Source organism: Mustela nivalis, assembly GCF_964662115.1.
Source record: "Mustela nivalis genome assembly, chromosome: 11".
NCBI classification, from domain to species: Eukaryota; Metazoa; Chordata; class Mammalia; order Carnivora; family Mustelidae; genus Mustela; species Mustela nivalis.
In genome coordinates, this window is record NC_139030.1 from 42418152 (window position 1) to 42439323 (window position 21172).

The 21172-nt window shown below is 33.8% G+C and overlaps 1 protein-coding gene across 1 annotated transcript in view; it reads right to left on the minus strand.

Moving 5' to 3' along the window:
* Positions 1-21172, minus strand: part of AGPS (alkylglycerone phosphate synthase) — a 152266-nt gene that overhangs the window by 62954 nt on the left and 68140 nt on the right. Inside the window, exons 9-11 of the mRNA XM_082689398.1 lie at positions 13007-13132; positions 10641-10749; positions 543-670 (exon numbers count right to left, since the gene is read on the minus strand). Coding sequence (XP_082545524.1) covers positions 543-670; positions 10641-10749; positions 13007-13132 — 363 coding nt within the window. The remainder of the gene's footprint in view (positions 1-542; positions 671-10640; positions 10750-13006; positions 13133-21172) is intronic.

Consider the following 21172-nt stretch of genomic DNA (forward strand, 5'->3'; position numbering starts at 1 on the left):
TATATTATGTTATATTATGCTATATTATGTTATTTAATTCAAACTATAGCTTAGGTAGTATTATAAAACAAAGTAGGGCCTAGTAGTAGCACATTCTAAGAACTGAGAAAGTTTGATATACTATACTTAATTTCTGTTTTTTTTTTTTAATCCTTGACATTCAGCCATTATTTTAACTTTGATACCTATCTTGGTTTAAGAAAAATTATACTTCAAATTAATCACAAAATGTCCTACCTAAAAATAATTTAAGAAAATACAACATTCATTAAAGGCAGAGTCATTCAAAGCCATCAACCCAAGTACACATCTTACCTTGGCTTAAAATCACACAGCACTCTTTAAACCAAAATATAAAGAAATAACTGCACTTACAGGGATGATTTTACATTACCTTTTCATAGAGAACTGGGTAAAAACCACATATATAACACAACTAAATATGAAATTATCTGTGACATATCAAAATCAGTTATGCAGTAGAATTTTTGAAATATAAATATAGATGGGTGGGTTTTTGTTGTTGTGGTTGTTGTTTTTACCTGTTTTGCAATTTCTCTTAAACAGGCTACTCCTTGTTCAAAATTAGGGAAAGCTACTGAGCCATACTTTTGGTATTCAGGGATTGGTCTGATTTTTATTGTAGCTTCTGTTATCACACCAAGAGTTCCTGAAAAAGAAGGGGGAATAATCCAATATATCACATGCCAATTTTCTAAATCATATTTAAATCTATTTTATCTATTTATTCTATTAATTTATTCTATTCATATTTAAATCTATTTATTCTATGTGGGGAATAAAGGCTACTCAAGTCTTTTTAGAAAAATAACTAAACAAATTTTATACTTTCTAAAAAAAAAGGTTTTAGAATACATTCTCTTATGTTATGTATAAATACTTTAAAACATTTTTAAGGTAACCTTCCTACAAGAAGGTTACTTTTAAATACTTTTTAAAGTATTACAACCTATTAAAAGAAAAAAATTTTTAAAAACAACAGGTTTGTATACCTCAAACATTCAGACAAAAGTATATTTTGATATTTGTGCCTACTTTCACTGTGAGAAAAATTTGCTGGGGCAAAAAGAAAATTCTATGAGAATTTAAAAATGATAGAAGAAATTAGAGGGACTATTATTACCCTGCTTTTTTTCCTAGGAATTCATGCGAAGACAATGGCAATACTAAGATGCCCTTGTAAGACACAAAAAAAACCCAGATATTTCAGAGACAGAGTAGTTGCCATAAATACCTAGTACAAGAGAACCACCGATGAAACAAATGCTCTTTCCTTATGTGGAAATTTCCTCCTTACTCGGAGGAGGGACAAATCAAAGAGGAGAAAAGCAAGTTAAATATAAACTTCATTCTATGAGATCTAAATAACTATGCTAAAATATCTGAAGAGACATAGTTAAAATGATTATATTCACAAAGCCAAGCTTTTCAAATTAGTGGTTTCTGATGTACAAATGGTAGAAATTATTAATACTATTAGTAAATTTTCTGAGAATGATAAAAAAAGAATCAAGAAGGAGGGAAATCTCTGAATTGGAGAACTTAATGATAACAACAGAAATAAATAAAAAGCATCACAAAAATCAAAGCTCCCAGTACATTTACAATACACCCAAAATGTCAATACAGGATACAAGATTAAAAACTAAGAGTTAAAAAAAAAAAAAAAAAAAAAAAAAAAAACAAAAAACAAAAACTAAGAGTTCATTAAAAAGTAAACTACATTAGATCACAGTATGCTCATCACATATACAAATGATTGCCTACCAAGATAGCAAATATGGCCCTATTATAATTTTTAAATCACAAAAACTCTGCAATTAGTATTTAAATAAAAAGTAAATATATCTTGTAAATTTTAAAAGATCACAAAAGTGACTAAGGCTTTATCTTTAATTTTAGCATCTTTATTGAAATATAATTCACAAACCATAAATTTTACCCATTTAAAGGGTAAAACTCAGTATGTTTTCAGTATAATCACAAATATATGCAACTATCATCAAAATTTAAGCTTAGGGGGCACCTGGGTAGCTCAGCTGGTTAAGCGACCAACTCTTGATTTCAACTCAGGTCATGATCTCCGAGTCAAGGGATCAAGTCCTGTGTTGGGCTCTATGTTTGGTGCGGAGTCTGCTTGTCTATCTCCCTCTGCTCCTTACTGCCCACCCCCCAGCTCTCTCTCTCAAATAAATAAACAAAATCTTAAAAAAAAAAAATTCTAAGTCTAGAACATTTTTAATACCCCCCAAAAGAAACCCTGTACCCATGAAATAGCCATTCTCCATTTCCCCACACATACACTTCAGCCCTAGACAATCATTAATCTCGTAAATCTCTATAAATCTACAAATCTCTGTAAGTCTCTACAAATCTATAAATCTCATAAAATCTCTATAAGTTTGCCTATTCCGGACATTTCATATAAATGGAATTTTACAATATGTGGTCTTTTGTGACTGGCTTCTCTTTTCAAGGTTTATCCCTATTATAGTATGTATTAGTACTTACTCTTTTTTAATTGTGGACTATTACTCCATTGTATATATAATTCATTTTGTTCATCTATTCATTAGTCAATGGACATTTGGGTTTCCAAATTTTTTAAAAATATAAAGCGCGCACGCACGCACACACACACACACACGATGCATAGGGCAAAGTATGGGGGAGGGGGTTCAGAGTTCCTATGCCCTCTGCAGATGCACCACCCTCCCAGCACCTCCATGTGTTCACCATCTTGCAAGCTCCCTGAAACCAACATTTTAGTGATTTTTATGGAGGCTTCAATACATGGACATGATTGATTAAACCACTAATTCAATGTCCAGTCCCTCTCCCCTCCCTAGAGCTGAGAGTTCCACAGGTTTCCACATTTTGGCTACTTCATATGAATAATGCTACTGTGAATATACATGTAAATTTATATACATATTTTTGTGTGGATGTATGTCTTCCTTTCTCTGGAATATATACATGAAGACTCTTTTAATTTTAGAAAAACCTCTGGTCCTAGTCCACATTACCCTACTCTCAGCCACCTTTTCCTAAGGCTACATTCTGGGCAAGTTCCACCAAGAGGTTAGGGGAATGGAAAGAAGTTAGTTCCCTTCTTGTACCCACCTGGTGGGACAGAGGCTCTATTTGGAGTGACACACTAATACTAGGGTCCCAACTGCCCTTAGCCTGGCTTGAAAAGAGATGGCATCTTGCCAGGAGAAGCAAACCAAGAAAATCTGTTTTCCTTTCCCCTTTTCCCTAGCACTCAGCTACCAAAGTAGGGATGATGTCCTCAGAGAAAAGAATGCCATTGCTCCCCTCTGCTCCCCTCCTGAGCCATGCTCAGAGACTCAGAAGCTCAGAGACTCAAGCTCAGAGATTTGGTCTCAAGGGGCTGAGGAGGGAGGGGGGAAAGGGAATACAAGCCAAAAAAACAGTTCCTAATCTCTTTCTAAAGAAAATTATTTTGTTTGCAACAAATAGAGCATGGAAAAGTTCAAGCCTAAGAGCACTCTCAAATCAGTGGAGGATGTGGTAAAAGGCCACTGGGAGGACATAGGTAAATTTATTGTAGATAAAAGCAACATTGTACGCCAGTTAGTTTGCTTATATAGAAATAGTGCACAGGACACCAAATATGCCTCAAGATGCCAAATATGCTCAGAAAAGTATCCCAAACACTAACCTCAGGAACTATCCCTTCTAAGAGATACACTTAAAATGGGTGAATTTTATAGCATGTGAATTATATTTCAATGAAGCTATTAAAAAAATAACCACGATAAGTTAATTAATTCTCTAAACGAATTACAAATGAAACTTCAGAGTTTTTTTTTTAATAAGGAGCTAACAGTTATACCTTGTACAAATTGGAAAATTTGTATCTTATGCTATAAAAGTATCTTAAAAGGCACCTAAAAGAACTTATATAAGAATCTTATGCTATTTTAAAAGGCACCTAAAAGAACTTCTAAATCTTGGCCAGAGAAGAGGCAAAAGGCTGACAAGTACAATACTAGTACTATGATGTCCCCTCATCTACCAGTACAGAATTATTTACCACACTTGTTCGTTCCTATCAATACAAGTGGTATCACTTTAATTTCTAAAGTTGCTGATTTTCCTACCACTATGCTGACAGTACCACTAAGCTTATTTGTAATTCTTTCAACCCTTTTTACATTTATAGAAGCTCCTGGTAGCGTTGGAATTAACACCTCATGTTAAATGTCCTTTCTACAAATGAACTAAAATTTGACAGGCATATAATCCTAAACACAGGAATCATCTCTATTTAACTCTAATCTGACCACAGATTACAGAACACTTTAATAAATACTTGCTGAAACTAAAAAGTCACCAGATTGAAATCCATTAAGGAAAAGGTCAGAATAAGCCATGATTGCAGACAGGAACACTTTTCTTCTTAAAACTAAACTCCAAGTTCCCAGGTTTTTGTGAAATCTTTCCTTAACATCTGAGAAATGGAGTCATTTGAAAATCCTTCTTTGAATTAAAGCATATAATATTATCTAATACAACTTAAATATAATCCAGGAAAAAGCTGGAAACCATTTAAATGCCAATCAATGAGGGTCTGGCTAGTGTAGTCAGTAGCTGTCGAAAAGAATGAAGTGGCTCTAAACGTAATGATATGGAGTAAGCTTTACAAAGTGCAAGCAGAGTAGTAAAATCCCGTTTGTGCTTTTAAAAGAGCATACATACACACTTAAATATAGCACAAAGTGTTTACTGTGAACAAAGGAAATGCTCTCAAGAAGGAACAGAAGGCAGATTTCCCATTATACATCCTTAATACCTTTTGAATTTTGTACATCTGTCCATATTTTAATTTTGCACATGTAATTACTATATTCAAAAAGTTTATTTTAAAATATATATACCTTTACATTAGCAAACTTCTTTTAAAATCCTAATTCTACAGTGTAAAGTGACCATGCCTTAAACTTCTGCCTACCTGTATTGCTTCCTATGTAGAGTAGGCACTCTCAAGTTATAAAACCCCCCATAACATAAGTGAGGTTAAAAAAAAAATTGTAAAGTGAGACTCTGCATTATCACAAGGTTAATGAAATGCCCAAAGCAAGTCTCTGCAACTATCCAGCTATGAGTCTACAGGGGGTCCCACTGTGAAAGCAAAGTCACCCAGGTCTCAGAGAGCAGCTTCCATTCAACTTCCATTCAAATTAGCCCATTACAAATGGATATATCTAAATTCACTCAATCAAATGGCTCGTTTCTGTTGTGTTTTATTATATTTAATGATTCTTTTGCTTTGGGAATGTTATGCCAGTGGAATGATATAAAAGACTTGAATTATTATACCTTGAATATATGTACATTATATCACTTTATACACTTATATTTTAATTCTACTTTATATAATTGCTTATAAATAATTCCATGGCAATATGACATCACAGAGGCTTATACATCATTCACATTTTGGTTTCATCAAAACTACACTACAATAAATTTAAGAATTTTCTAATCTATAATTTTCAAATATAACGTTTCTTCTCAAGAAAACTGAAAGCTTCACGTGCTATTTGATATAAAATGCAAGTATTTGCTTAAAGTAAATAAACTCTTTTGTAATTTAACAATATACTTTCAGGTGACTTCAGGACTAAGAAGAATGTAAGTCATTTGACTCTGAATCTTCCCTCTCTCTACCTTCCCCTGCCTCAAAACAAAAAAATCAACAAGAAACAGAAAACCACAAATAATATTGAAATAAAACTTTCACCATTACTAGGAGACAAAAAAAAAAAAAACACTCTGACCCTCACATTACTTGTTAAATAGAGATAAAAAGAAAAAATTCCGAAAGACCTACTATAGCCTTCCACCTGCTGCAAGCTTCTAAGTGTAGAAAGTAAGGGGAGGCTTAAAAGATTTTATATGGAAAAACAAAGAGTATCTGAGGACTTGAAGAAAGCAAAGACAAAATCAACCACAGACACCAAAAGTGCAACAGTAACACCAAAATCCTGTACAGGGAAATCCATAGCCCTGGCTGTGGGGAGGGTCTGAAAATGGGAAGAACTAGAAAGGCATCCTTAGAAAAGAGGAACATTTTCAGAGGAGCATCATATTCAGAGAAGTGTGGTACTCCTTGGAGACAAAGTAATGATGGGAAAGAATTAAGTAAGAGAGGGAAATTAAATATCCTATAGAAATAAAAAAGAAGACATGCCATGCCTTCTCCCACCAAAATACCACCATCCACAAAACAAGTAGCACAAGAGAGGGAAGCAGCACAGGAAAGAACATTCCCAAACTAGGAAACACTCTCTAAGTAATAAATAGCAATAGAAAAAAGCAGACCAAATCCACAAAAACTACTAGAAAGAGACAAAATGTAAATAAAAGCTTTTCTGCTCATGAAAAGTCTCTCTCCTAAACCAATCACGATCCTGTAAAGAAAACAGTAATAAACATCTCAAACTGAATTAAATATTGTCAAGCAAGCCTTTGGGGATATTAAAAATTAAAAAAATAAAAATAAAAAACCTGAATCAGAAATACAATCATCAAAAGTCAGCAAAAAACAAGAAGAAATGAAATGAGAGATAACTAATCTCAGGAAAGAAAAAGAGCAGCGACAACAATAAAACAACATATAAAAAATGAAGGCTAAGTTATAAGGTATCCAAAGGAGAACAGAGAATAGATTCAAATGAAGACTTGATAAGGGCACTGAAGAAGAGCAGGAAAATAATGAAGGGAATGAAAATGAAATAAAGAAAAAAGCTGGGAATAAAAAAGGGTTAGTCACTCCCTGAAATGCCAAACAAACACAGTCAAGTATAGTATAATTGGTGTCCCTGAAAAAGAAAAATCAAAACAAAGGGAGGGAACCCCTAATATTTAACAGTAGATCCAAAAAAAACTTTCCAGAAAGAATAAAAGATGTAAATGTAAACATAGAAAGGGTCCACTGGGTGCCATGTTAAACAACACAGATCAATCAACTCTGAGCTATAAAAGTAGTAGACTTCATTAATTAAAAAATCCTCAGGACACTCAGGCAAAAAGAGGGAAACAATCTACAAAGGCAAAAGAACTAGCATTAGATTTCTTTAAAGGAACATATAAAACCAAGCAACACTGGAGCAGCATTTTCAACAATGAAGGAAACAAAGTGCAACCCATGGACATTATAACCACTCAAGCTGTCTTACAAGTCTCAAGGTCATACAAAAGGTAAAATTACACAAAAGGACTGATAATAAGGGGGCGCCTGGGTGGCTCAGTGGGTTAAGTCGCTGCCTTCGGCTCAGGTCCTGGGATCGAGTCCCGCATCGGGCTCTCTGCTCAGCAGGGGGCCTGCTTCCTCCTCTCTCTCTCTCTGCCTGCCTCTCTGCCTACTTGTGATCTCTCTCTGTCAAATAAATAAATAAAATCCTTAAAAAAAAAAAAAGATTTAAAGAAAAAAAAGGACTGATAATGAGCATTTCACTTATTTCGACATAGAGCAAAGACAAAAACAAGTGTGGGTCATAGGCTTAAAAAAATAAAAATGTAGTTTTAACCATTTTTCAAATGAAAGAACGAATTATTTTGAGTTACTAGTAAATTTCATACGTAAGAAAAGATGTAAAGCATTTCAGAGGCTTTGACTATTATAGTGTCTAAAATGGAAGGAAGCTGCTAATTGAAAAAAATCATTACGAAAAATTCGTAACACAAGATAAAAACATTAAATTCAACATGATTAGTCACATGTAGAACTTAGAAGGATCAGAAAAATACATTTTAGGGGCGCCTGAGTAGCTCAGTGGGTTAAGCCTCTGCCTTCCGCTCAGGTCATGATCTCAGGGTCCTGGGATCGAGCCCCGCACTGGGCTCTCTGCGCAGAGGGAAGCCTGATTCCCCCTCTCTCTGTCTCTGCCTGCCTCTCTGCCTACTTGTGATCTCTATCTGTCAAATAAATAAATAAAATCTTTGAAAAAAAATGCATTCTTTAATGATAATGCTTTCAAGGCTATCATGAGATAATTTTAACTATAGCAAAAAAAAATTTTTTTTAACTTGAAGAAAAGTATATGATTCACATTTAAGGGAGAAGGTAATTATTTAGATGGCTAAAGACAACAGATAAAAATACATACTATGAAAGAATATGAACTTGCTGTGATGAGTACTAGGTGATATACAGAAGTGCTGAATCACTATACTATACTCCTGAAAACTAGTATTATATTGCATGCTAACTAGAATTTAAAAACGTAAAAAAAAAAAAAATCCTAAAGTAAAAAATAAAATAAAAAAAATATATGATTTCACATAAATTAACTTTCTCAATCATGCTGTCTCCCAGCCAGCCTACATTAAGATGACTCTATGTCCACATACAGAGATGGGGATTAAGGACTATACTTGTATAGACTACTTGTAAAGACCACTGATGCCAAAATAATAAATAGCAACAATAGTAATAAACTTAACATTTGTTCAGTATTTACTAAATGCTTATAGACTGCTTATCATAATCTCATTTAATCCTCACAAAAGCTTATGAAAATGGTTTCTTTTATTATCCTAATTCTATAGCTGAGAACACTGGCATAGAAAATTACCTAATTTACACAAGCCACAGAAATTTATGTGGTGGAACCAGGACTGAAATCCAGATCTGAAAGATTTCATCATTCATGCTCCTAAATCATTTTACATATATGTGTATAATAAAATCTCATTTAAATACAGTAATTTTCCCTAGTATATGTTTAATAAATCATATTTCTTTGCTTCCTCTATTATGAGTTTACCTTCCTCAAATTCAGAAAATAATTTATTATTGAGAGAGGTGTTCTAGTCATTTAGATACAGTTTAAACTATTTTAAAAGACATAAAAGACCAAATTCTCTCTCCAGTTACCCTGTAACCCTTACCATTCTACTCTAGACCTGCTGCCTACTACACTCTTATAGCTAAATCTTATGTTCCTGTTATACTGAAAACCTGGCAGCTTCACCATGCAGAGACGGCTCTTTTCACTTTAAGTCTGCCCACCTGCAGTTCTCTCTGCAGGGCAACTCCCTCACCACCTTATTCCGTCAACTCCTATCAACCTTCAGGGACCACTTTAGGTATGACCCCTCTGAAGAGGTCTTCTTAAGCACTCATTAATATGAACTTTGTCTGTATTTCTCCTGCATTTACTTCTAATCATACAATTTATCATACTATATTATAAAGGCCAATTGTTACCTGTGTCCCTTCAGTGTGCCAGAATATTAAAATACTAAGCGAAGGGAGAAAAAAATGTCTGATATAGTTACTTAAAAAGATCATTTATATTTACAGAGTTGACTCCAACTATGTATGCACCAAGAGTATAATTAGTAACTCTCAGTTTTAATACCTTTTCATTACTCAATTTGATACCAGGTGGCAAAAGGTTATATATCTCAGTTAACTTTTGGATGATGTGTTAGTATTAGAAGTTGCAGAATTTAAGGGAATTTAACATTTTTCTCATAAAAATGTAGTTCTATTTTTCCACAGAAGAGTATACTGATCAGAAATAAGAAAGTAAACTGGTGATACATCGTGACAAAGGTTTATCATTGATTATCATGAAAAAATATTTAAGCTATATCACTGCTCATCAAATCAACAGTTGACCTCTAACATGGCACTGAGACATAGTTTGTTGTATTTTCCCTCCTTGATGTTTCTATCAAAAGATAGGATTGATGTCCTATCATCCTAGTTTATTATAATTGCTCTCTCATCCATGAATACAGCTAAACATTTCAAAAATCTATCTCTTTTTTAGCTTGTACCATTTCTAAATTAGTAATGAGTTCCTCCACTAAGTTAGAGACACTTGTTTTATCTTATTTCTCTGAATTTAAGGGATATCCCTGTCTCTGTATTTAAGGGATATCCCTGTCTACTATTCTAAGAATTAAAAAACACGACTATATTCATCTTATCCACAACAATCACCGCAGAACAGTTAGTTTACAAAATAGATCAGTTTTTTCCTGATCAGTACAGCAGTTAAATGTGAGATAAAGAACTACATTCTAATCAACCCAGCATTAAGTAACCAAGCAAAGAACAGTAAACAGTTAAAAGAAAAAAAAGTACATCACACGTTTTAAAAGATATATAAATCAACAGGATTTTAAATTCCACTTCTTCAAAGAATCAAATAGCAAGTAATAAAAAGTACAATTACAGAAAGGCAAGACACTAAGACAATACTTTCTCAGCTCTTCACCCCTGAGAAGTCAGACAAGGTTAGAGAATACTATTATATAAAATTTTAAAGCAAACCATTTTAAATCTTAACAACTACTCTTCCTAAAAAACTGTAAAACAAAAATAGAATACCAAAAAGGCTAACATCTCTAAAACTATAAAAAACCAAAATGTAAAAGGACGTTTAATAAGATGTTCTCATAATAAAAACTTTATGAAGTACTAAATTAAAGTAATAAAACTTAAAAAAAATCACCATTCTTTAAATACATAAAACGTGCCTTTCTTTCAAAGATCTTATATCACAGTATCACAGATTTTCACAAAACTGAGTCTCTAAACTGTAATTTTTTGTAATAAATTTAGTTATATTTACCTTCAGATCCCATGATGAAGTGATGGATATCAGGGCCTGTTGACATACGAGGTCCTTGACAGCTTTTTTCTATTATACCTCTAGGTGTTACCATTTTTATATGAACCACCTGTTTAATACAATGCATGATGTAAAGTCTACATATTTGTCAGTTAATGTTGTGCATGTGTGTACACACAATCATCCATATTTATAAAAAACTCTACTTTTAAAATAATAGATTAAGTGATAAATGGTGATACCCTTCAGAATTCTAGTATCTTTTAATAATTCTTAGACTAAAAATAAATTTTATATAACTTTAAAAGAAGAAAAATCATTCTAAGATTGTTACTGATTTGGGTATGTTCATCACCTTAAAAAAATGAAAAGCACTTTTCTTTAAACCAAATTTAGTCTAGGATTATCCATGTGGCAAAAAACTAAAGGACGAAAAAAATAATGATCAGATTTTAATAGGTTCATTCTTTCACTTAATTTTGAATGAAGCACTATTAGTCACCTCAAGCTGCTTCAATGCTTAGAATTCTAAGAAAAAATTTACTCTTGCCTTATTCCCACCCTCAATTTATCTACTTTGCCCACTTAGTAGAAAAGAATGAAGTATTAATTAATCAGGCAAAAAATGGGATGAAGAGGGAGATGTAGTGATTGAACTGAAAAGAAGAAAAGAGAGATGCATGTGATACAAGTCTCACACCAGTGAGAATGTAAGCATACTCAAGGGAGAGGGTCACTCAAATAGTTCCTGAAATTTAAATCAGGAAATGGTTAGGTAAAAATCCCAACACATTTTTACAACAGCTTTTTGACAGATAAACAAAAATAGTCTATTTATTATTTAAGGAAATGAGCAGAGGACATCAATAAACAATTCACAAAATAGAAAACAAAAATCACCAATGAAGACATTTTAAAAGGATACATTCACTTGCAATTAAAGAAATAAAAAAAATTAAATAGACAAAAATATAAATAAAGGGTCCAGTAAAAGAAATACTCTCATAGTGCTAGTGGGAATGCCAATTGGCACAAATTTCTATGAAACATTTTGGCAATAAAAATCCAAAGACTTAAAAAATATATATAAATGTCTTGATTCAGCAATTCAAGCCTTAGGAACTTCCCCAAAGTGACTGAAGATGTATACCAAGGAAATTACTAAAGAAGATATTTTCCTCTTTTTTTCCTACAATTTTAAAATCAAGAATAATTTAAAATATTCACTAATTGGGAATTACTTTAATAAACCATGAATTACTAGTAAAAGAGAATTATATACAGTCTAAAAATGATAGTGTATAAATACACTTGTCTTTGTTTTTTTTCAAATTAATATATTGATAACATAGTCTAAAGAGATTAAACACAGCATGATCCTATTCTGTATCAAAAGCCAGATACACACATGCAAGTAAGCACATTAGGATATATGATTATCTGTGGTCCTTAAGGCTCTCCAAAAAAGCGATAAAATAAATTACATGCTTTAGCAGTACTAAATGTAGCAGTCTATCACTTGTTAACTATGAAAAAGTTTTTAATAATCCAATAGTGAAAGGATCAAATTCTCTCTTCTGAAATTGAATGTTATTTTATTTGCAAAAGGAAAAATGTGATTTCTTAAATATCCTCAATTTTTAAAAAGACAGGATTATGTGAACATTATAAGTGTTTATAATACACACTTATAATAATTACATGCAGTGAATATCATTATTCTACTTTAAGAAGTAAGAGGAAAGAAGTTTAGAAAGATGAGCTAATTTGTACAAGGTCACACAACTAATCACTGGAAAAGCTACACATGGAACAAATGATATCTAATCCCTAGTCAGAATGCCCACAGTTATACTATTACCACACTAACTCCCAGAACACTGGCACCAGATCAGCTAAAATAAAATGGTGTACACATAAACCACTACAGGTCATATTGCTATCTACTAGAACCTTTTTAATTAGGCTCTCCAACTCTATAGAGAAAAAATTTTTTAAGAGAAGTAAGTATAAACTCTCCTAAGGCAAGAGTGGCAATGATGAGATCATCTAAATAAATGGACTAAAACCTTGGTGGACTTGAAGACTGAGGCTCCATGAGGCTTATAAAATAATGTTTATATATTTTATAAGTCAGATAATATGAAGCATCTATAAAGTTGAAATATCAGTCATTTGAAAAGGAGCACCTGTAAATAATGACCACAGTTGTCTTTCAATGCTTCTATTACACACAGTCAACTTCACTATAATCAAAAGGGGTATACTTTTGAGAAGACCCCTACCATATAACTCTAAAAAAGGCTTTAATCATTTTATAGTAATATACTAATCAATTATGACATAGTAACCGGAAAAAAATTTACCAGGTCCTCAATATTGCCATAGATATTCTTCTTCATGCCCGATGCCCGAGTAGAAACCCATCCTCCCACGGTGCTGAATTCCAGTGAATCTGGTTCATGACCTGTACAATAACCACTTTCTTTAAGCTGAAAAACAAAAAATGTAGTATTTTACTAGTGAAAATGGGACCATTTCATATAGCATTCAACACATTAATTTTTTTTCAGTGTTCCAAGATTCACTATTTATGCACCACATCCAGTGCTCCATGCAACCCATGCCCTCCTTAATACCCACCACCAGGTTCACCCACGCACCCACTCCCCTCCCCTCCGAAACCCTCAGTTTGTTTCTCAGAGTCCACAGTCTCTCATGCTTCATACTTTAAAATTTCCATATGTCATATGTCACTGGTATTTGGACTTATTAAAACCCATATAAAAAAAGAAATACTTTTATCATGCTCATCCAAAAAATTTTTTAAGCTTTTGCCCAGTGGAAAACTTTATAAAACTGAAAAATGTGGACCAAAAGACAGGCTTGCTAGCCAATCTTACTCCTTTCATCCTTTTAAAATAAAACCAACTACCGTCCCTACTTTTTTTTTTTTTTACCACAAAGAGATAATTTAAATACTTACGGAGATCAGATTATGTTTAAATAACTGCCAACTTCACCTAAACACTTTCAATAAATAAAGCACTTAATCTCTTGTTTTCCCTACCCTAACATAATATGCAGCAGGCCTGCAGAAAATCTAAGCAAATTGCCTGTACTTAATTCTCTCAAGGAGTCATGTGTTTTAATGTACAGCCATCTGGCTAGGTTTCCTGCATGTAATACCGTCATTTATTTGTGATGCAGATCATGCATTCCTGTACATTAAATAGTCACTTGTTTCTCATTTTTCTATATTAGCTTGGCTTTGCCATCTGCACAGCACCTGAAGTTGAATGGATGCCCTTTACTGCAACATCACCAAAGCCATTCCACTGAAATCATTTTAAAGACTAAGGCATCCCATGTCAAATGGTACAGACACCACCATCTGCACACTCACTGTCTATTGCACTCAAGCCCATCAATCTGTATTGACCATTTTGATAGTCATTCAGTTAAGCAACTGCTTCTATTTTTCAAGTAAGCCATGCAGAGATGTAGAATATGTCAGCTATGTTTGTATCTGTAAGTATGGTATAAAAGTTGTGATCCAAACTGAGAGAACTTAATAAGTTAAACATAATTTGTTAGCTTTTGCACATAAGCATTGCAAATTATTATCTTTTCTAACATTTTTGCTAGAAAAACAGCATTTAAAAAGATATCAATTATTAATAATAAATTTCACTAAATATTCAAGGTCTTTAATTTTAAGAAATTACTATCTACTCACAAAGAAGTAGCTTAAATATATGAATGAACAATTTATTTTTTATTTTATTTTTTTTTTTAAGATTTTGTTTATTTATCAGAGTGGGGGGGAGAGAGTGAGCACAGGCAGACAGAATGGCAGGCAGAGGCAGAGGGAGAAGCAGGCTCCCCACCGAGCAAGGAGCCCGATGTGGGACTCGATCCCAAGACGCTGGGATCATGATCTGAGCCGAAGGCAGCTGCTTAACCAACTGAGCCACCCAGGCGTCCCTGAATGAACAATTTAAAATGAAGATCATCAGATTGTTATTTTTTAGTTTTTCCTTAATTCCCAATCTATATTTGTATTATTTACTCTAAAAAAAAAACTGTTACTCAATTTTTCTGAAATTAGCAGAAAAAGGAAAAACACTAATAGAGCACTTAGATATCCTAAGCACTAAACAGTGAGGTTTCATATATTCTGATGACAAAATCTCCACATTACCTACACCAAAGCAAATTAAATCTAAACTACTTCTGTGAGTATATCCAGTGTTACATATAATTTGCCTCTTACGCCTGTAGGTTTACTTCATTACCTTCCTCAATTATAAAGTGGCTACCACAAGCCAGGAATTACGTAAAGCAATGAAAATGAGGATATAAAAGAATGGGGGGGAAAAAAGACAGTCTCTATGCTCAAGGACCTCAACCTAGCACACCATTTTAAATCTACTACTTTGTTAAAATCTGACTAACTTCCTACTAGGTAAGTGAAGTAAGTGTAATGGTTAAGAACCTGAACATGAAACTTGCCATTTATGCTTGCTAGAAAATCTGCATGTTACAGTGCACTTATTAATAGGAAACAATTTTTGGCATATGGTTGGGTGCTTAATAAATGGTATCTATGACCACATACATTCAGCCACTTTTTCTTCTAAAGGCTGTGATTTGTTTTTGTTTTTAAGATTTTATTTATTTATTTGAGAGAGAGTGAGAGAGCACAAGAGTCGGGTAAGAGGCAGAGGGAGAAGCAGACTCCCCGTTGAACAGGGAGCCCGATGTGGGGTTTGATCCTGGGAGTCTGGAATCAGGACCTGAGCCCAAGGCAGATGTTTAACCAACTGAGCCACTCAGGCACTGCTTGCTGTGTCTTTGTTAATGCCCTTAGCTGCTGGAAAATCTGAACAAAGGTTTAAAGATTTAACTCATATAGTTAATCAATTATCCTTTTTTTTTAAAAAAAAAAATTTATTTATTTATTTGACAGATCACAAATAGGCAGAGAGGCAGGAAGAAAGAGAGAGAGAGGAGGAAGCGGGCTCCCTGCTAAGCAGAGAGCCTGACGTGGGGCTCGATCCCAGAACCCCGGGACCATGACCCGAGCCGAAGGCAGAGGCCTTAACCCACTGAGCCACCCAGGTGCCCCTCAAATATCCGTTTGTAATAAAATAAAATAACCTCTCCTCTCCATCTTATCCCATAAAACAGAATAAGAAATTTATCTTACTCATTTCTGTACTCCCATTCAATATTAAAACAAATACTATGTTCTAGGCATGAGACACAACACTAAGAGCAAATTCTAAATTGCAGAGCTTGTTATCATATAGAAAGAGAAGGAACTGAAATTAACAAGAAACATAATACAGAACAATTAGAAGTATAAAGGAAAAAATTGAAAGTACAGCAGAGACATTCACCCAAGTTCAAGTAAAAGGAACTAGATTTATCCTCTCACATGAAGAAAAAAAAGAAAAAAACCTGAAAAAATATAAGATACAAAAGTCTTTAAATAACTGGACATGAGGTAACAAAGGACTGTGATCCCTTGAGAAAGCAAACAAAGGAAGTGAATACTATGAATGCCCCTTGCTTATGCTCTAGATGGCGATGCAGGGAAAGAGAATCCAAGTACAACTCTGGCAAACACTGTGTGTGAGGTAAGGAGATTGAGTTTGAAGTTGTGGGAAACCAAAGCATATAAAATTCACAAGAGAAAGTACTGAAGAGAAGAGAGCAGCAAAGAGAGGGTCCCCTTTATAGTCAGCAGAGTAATGAAAAGCACATATAAGTGAGGAAACTACCCAGGATGAGAGTTAAAAACAATGCAAAGGATTAAGAGAAAAGTACTGGCACTCATATAGGGCCAGAAATCTGTTCCCACCAGCCTGACTTTGAAAATTTTTCCTTCACAAAGCATGAGATAGAACACCCAAGATGGTCATTCCTCAGTAATGAGAAATGATTAGCTTTAAGACTGAGCACTGCTCCTGAACCCACCTAAAAGATCGCAGAAGGAAGAACTAAAGAATCAAACTATATCCAAATATCTATACCCCAGGGAAAAAAAGCTCAAGAATATTTATAGAACTGAAAAACATCCAAGACCTAACAAGATGATATTCATAATGTCTGGTACTTAATAAAAAATTGTGCCTGGGTGGCTCAGTGGGTTAAAGGCTCTGCCTTTGGCTCAGGTCATGATCTCAAGGTCCTGGGATCAAGCCCCATATCGGGCTCTCGGCTCAGCAGGGAGCCTGCTTCCCCCCCCCCCACTCTCTCCGCCTGCCTCTCTACCCACTTATGATATCTCTCTCTCTCTGTGTCAAATAAATAAATAAAATCTTTAAAAAATAATTGCCAATTGTACAAGGAAGCAATAAAACACTACCCATAATGAGGAAAACAATATTATGAGATAAATAATCAAAGCCAACCCAGAACCAACACAGATGTTACAATTAGCTGACCAGGACATGAAAACAGTTACTTAACTGTATTCCATATGTTCAGAGTAGAGACACAGAAAATATAGGAAGACCCAAATAAATATCTAGAAAAGTAAGAAATATAATGTTTGAGGTAAAAAAATACACTTAGTGGGGTTAAGAGCAGAATATATTTAGCAAATAAAAGATTAGTGAACTCTAAGACATAGCAAAAGAAACTGAAGAAAAAAACGAGAAGAGCAGCAGTAAGCTGTAGAACTTCAAACAGCCTAATATATAAGTAAACAGAGTCCCTAAAAGTCAGGTGGGGGAGGGAGAGTCAGATAATTGAAGAAATAATAGCCCCGAATTTTCCAAACATGATGAAAAGTATAATTGCACAAATAAAAGAAGCTCAACAAAGCCCCAGTGTAAGAAATACACACACAAAAACCCTACACCAAGGTCTATCACAATCACATAACTCAAAGCAGTTATAACAAAATCTTAAAAGCAAAACAGAGGGCAAAAAACCCCACAGAATGTACAAAGGGACAAAGATAAGATTTCTAGCCAAAAACGGTAAAGTGAGACAACAGTGAAGCATTATCTTTATATTACTGAAAGAAAAACACTATCAATTTATCATTCTATACTCAGTTAAAATACCTTTGAAAAAACAGAAAAGTAACCTTGAACTATTAAGCAATTAAAGCAAGACGGCAGGATACATGATTAATATACAAAACTCAATTGCTTTCCAATATACCAAGAAGCAACAGTGGAATTTAAAAATAAAAACATAGTGCCATTTACATTAGGCCCACCAAAATGAAATACTTAGGTATAAATCTAACAGATACATTACAAAATCTATGAAGAAAAGTCAAAGTTTTAAATAAATGGAGAGATATATTCCATGTTTATGGAAGACTCAATATTATCATGATGTCAGTCCTTCCCAAATTGATCTACAGATTCAGTGTAACAAACCCAGTCAAAATCTCAACAAGGTATTTACAGATATTAACAAACTGATTCTAAAGTCTATATGGATGGGTGCCTGGATGGCTCAGCGGGGTAAACATCTGCCTTTGGCTCAGGTCATAATCCCAGGGTTCTGAGATTGAGCCCCACCATCAGGCTCTGTGCTCAGCAGAGAGCCTGCTTCTCCCTCTCCCTCTGCCTGCCGCTTTGCCTATTGTGCTCTCTCTCTCTGTCAAATAATTATATAAAAAACCTTGAAAGTCTATATGGAAAGGGAAAAAACCCAGAAGAGCCAACACAATTTGAAAGGTAGTCTTTTCAACAAATGGTGCTGAAATAACTGGATATCCATATGCCAAAAAAAAATGAACTTCAATCCATCCTTTGCACCATACATAAACATTAACTTAGAATCTTCAAAACTTATCAGAGACTTGAATGGAAACCAAAAACTATGAAACTTAAATGGGAGAAAATCTTTGTAACCTTAAGTAAAGCAAAGATTTCAAGATATGACAGCAACACCATGAAATATAAAGTAAAAAATTAAATACATTATGGAATTCACCAAAATTAAAAAGATCTATTCTTCAAAAGACTCTGTTAAGAGACTGAAAAGACAAGACAAAGACTGGGAGAAAATATTTGCAAAGCATAGCTCGGCAAAAGGACTTCTATCCAGAATATGTAAAGAATTCTCAAAACTCAATAAGAAAACAAACAAACCAATTTAAAAATTAGATAAACAACTTGAACAGATACTTCACTGAAGAGGACCCACGGGTGACAAAGAGCACTTGTAAAGATCACTAGACACTAGAGATATACAAATTAAAACCACAATGAGATACTATAACACATCAAGTAGAATGACTAAAACTTAAAAGACTAACATTAACAAGTACTAGAGAGGATGTAGAGAAACTGGAATTCATACACAGTGCTAGTGGGAATATGAAATGATGCCCTGTGGGAAAATGTTTGGTAGTTTTTCAAAAAGGTTAAATATATACCTACCACTTCATTTAACTACTTCATTTCAAAATATCTACCCAAAAGCAATGAAAAAGCATAAGTCTAAACAAGGATTTGCACATGAATGTTCATAGTAGCTTTACTTGAAATAGCCCCAAATTGTAAATAATCTAAGTGTTCATGGATAAGTGAACAGTGTATAGCTATATAATGCAATACTACTGAGCAATAAAAAGGAACAAACTAACTGATACATGCAACAATATGCATGAATCTCAAACTAATCATGCCTCATGAAAGAAGCCATACCCTCAATCCCCCCTCAAAAAGAGTACCTGATTAGTTTTCAGTAAAATTGGAGGACAGTTAAACAAATCTACAGTGATAGAAAGCAGATCAACTTCCAGAACTGTTACACAACACACTTCTGTTATTAAAAAAAAAAAAAAAAAAAAAAAAAAAAAAAAAAAAAGGCAGATCAGTCATTGTCAGGGGTGGAGGGTAAGGGTTGGGTGGAGAGAATCATAAAGAAGCAAGAGGAAATCTTTGGGTTTGGTACAGTGTTTACTATTGTGATTGTGATGATGGTTTCATGATTGTACTGATTGTACTCATGTATCAAACATATCAAATTGTATCTTTTAAATAAGTGCAATTTACTGTATGACACTTTTACCTCATGAAGACACTCTACAACAAATCCATAATTGACATAATTGACACATTAATGACCTCCTTAAATTGTACACATAATAAAATCAACATAATTTACAAACTAAAGAGATTAAAACATGTGCTACCCAACTACTATCTTTGTGTCATTTTAAAATTTCTAGAAGGAAAAAGCAGGATGTTTTAAGCTGGTTATCTCAACTTATTAAGAAACTGAAGTATACAAAAATTTAATGAGGAAGAACTTGAACTGGGATCAAAATGGCTATAGAAACTACATTACAGTTTACTGGAGGCAAAAAAGAAAGTTCTATATTGGCATTTAGGGAAATGAACTAGTAGGTAAAATATCAGAAGTTCCCCAGTCTAGGAAAATGTCATTTAAATTTCAAGGAAATATGTTCTTTGAATTTTAATTCTAACCTTTCAAAAAAAAAAAAAACTTGAAAAGGTTAAAATACTCCATCAAATACTGTAATAAAAGAAGATATAAAATTAGAGACATGAAAGGCTACCCTTTGTTATAAAAAAAATTGGTGTGTTGATAGTGCCTCATTCAGATATAACAGAAAACTAATATGGGATTTTTACAGTCTTTTTCATTAAATACTATTATTCTGCCCACTTAAGTTCATTATATACTATAATAATTAACAAATCTATTACCTGGGTTTATATAAAACCTTGGCTTATTGAAGATCTTTAACACTGCCTCAACTAGTATGTTCAATTTCATTCCAGTTCTATCTTAGTGCATAAATCAAAAATAAAGATAATAATTTAATAATTTTTTCCAAAGTTTTTCATCCAGAATTGGTCAGTGGCACACCAATTTGATTCACCTTTTATCCAAGAAATAAGGAAAAAAAAACAATAAAAATAAGACCAACAAGGATGTCTTATCTCTCTCTGTCCCACTCAAAGGTAGAAGAGAAGAGTCTCTGTAACTCACATTGAACAAAGTGGTCACTATATAACCAACAAATTAAACTTTCTAATTTTGGTTTACAAAAGCTGAGTTACAGTCATCTTGACCATGTCTGAAGAAGTTGGAAATACTTTTTTTTTTTTTTAAGATTTTATTTATTTATTTGACAGATAGATCACAAGTAGGCAGAGAGAGAGGAGGAAGCAGGCTCCCACTGAGCAGAGAGCCAGATGCAAGGCTCGATCCCAAGACCCTGGGATCACGACCTGAGCCGAAGGCAGAGGCTTTAACCCAGTGAGCCACCCAGGCGTCCCTGGAAATACATTTTAATAATTATCTGCTTAGAATGTATGAAAGGAACCTAAAGTTTTCCAAGAATTCTTCAGGATCCTAAAAAAGTGCTACAAGGTTTCCAAGAGTTTGACTAATTCACGAGATGAGCAGTTTTCAATGAAATTAGGCATTGGGGCACCTGGGTGGCTCAGTTAGGCACCTGACTCTTCATTTTGGCTCAGGTCATGATCTCAGGGTTGTGAGATCGAGCCCTGCATCAGGCT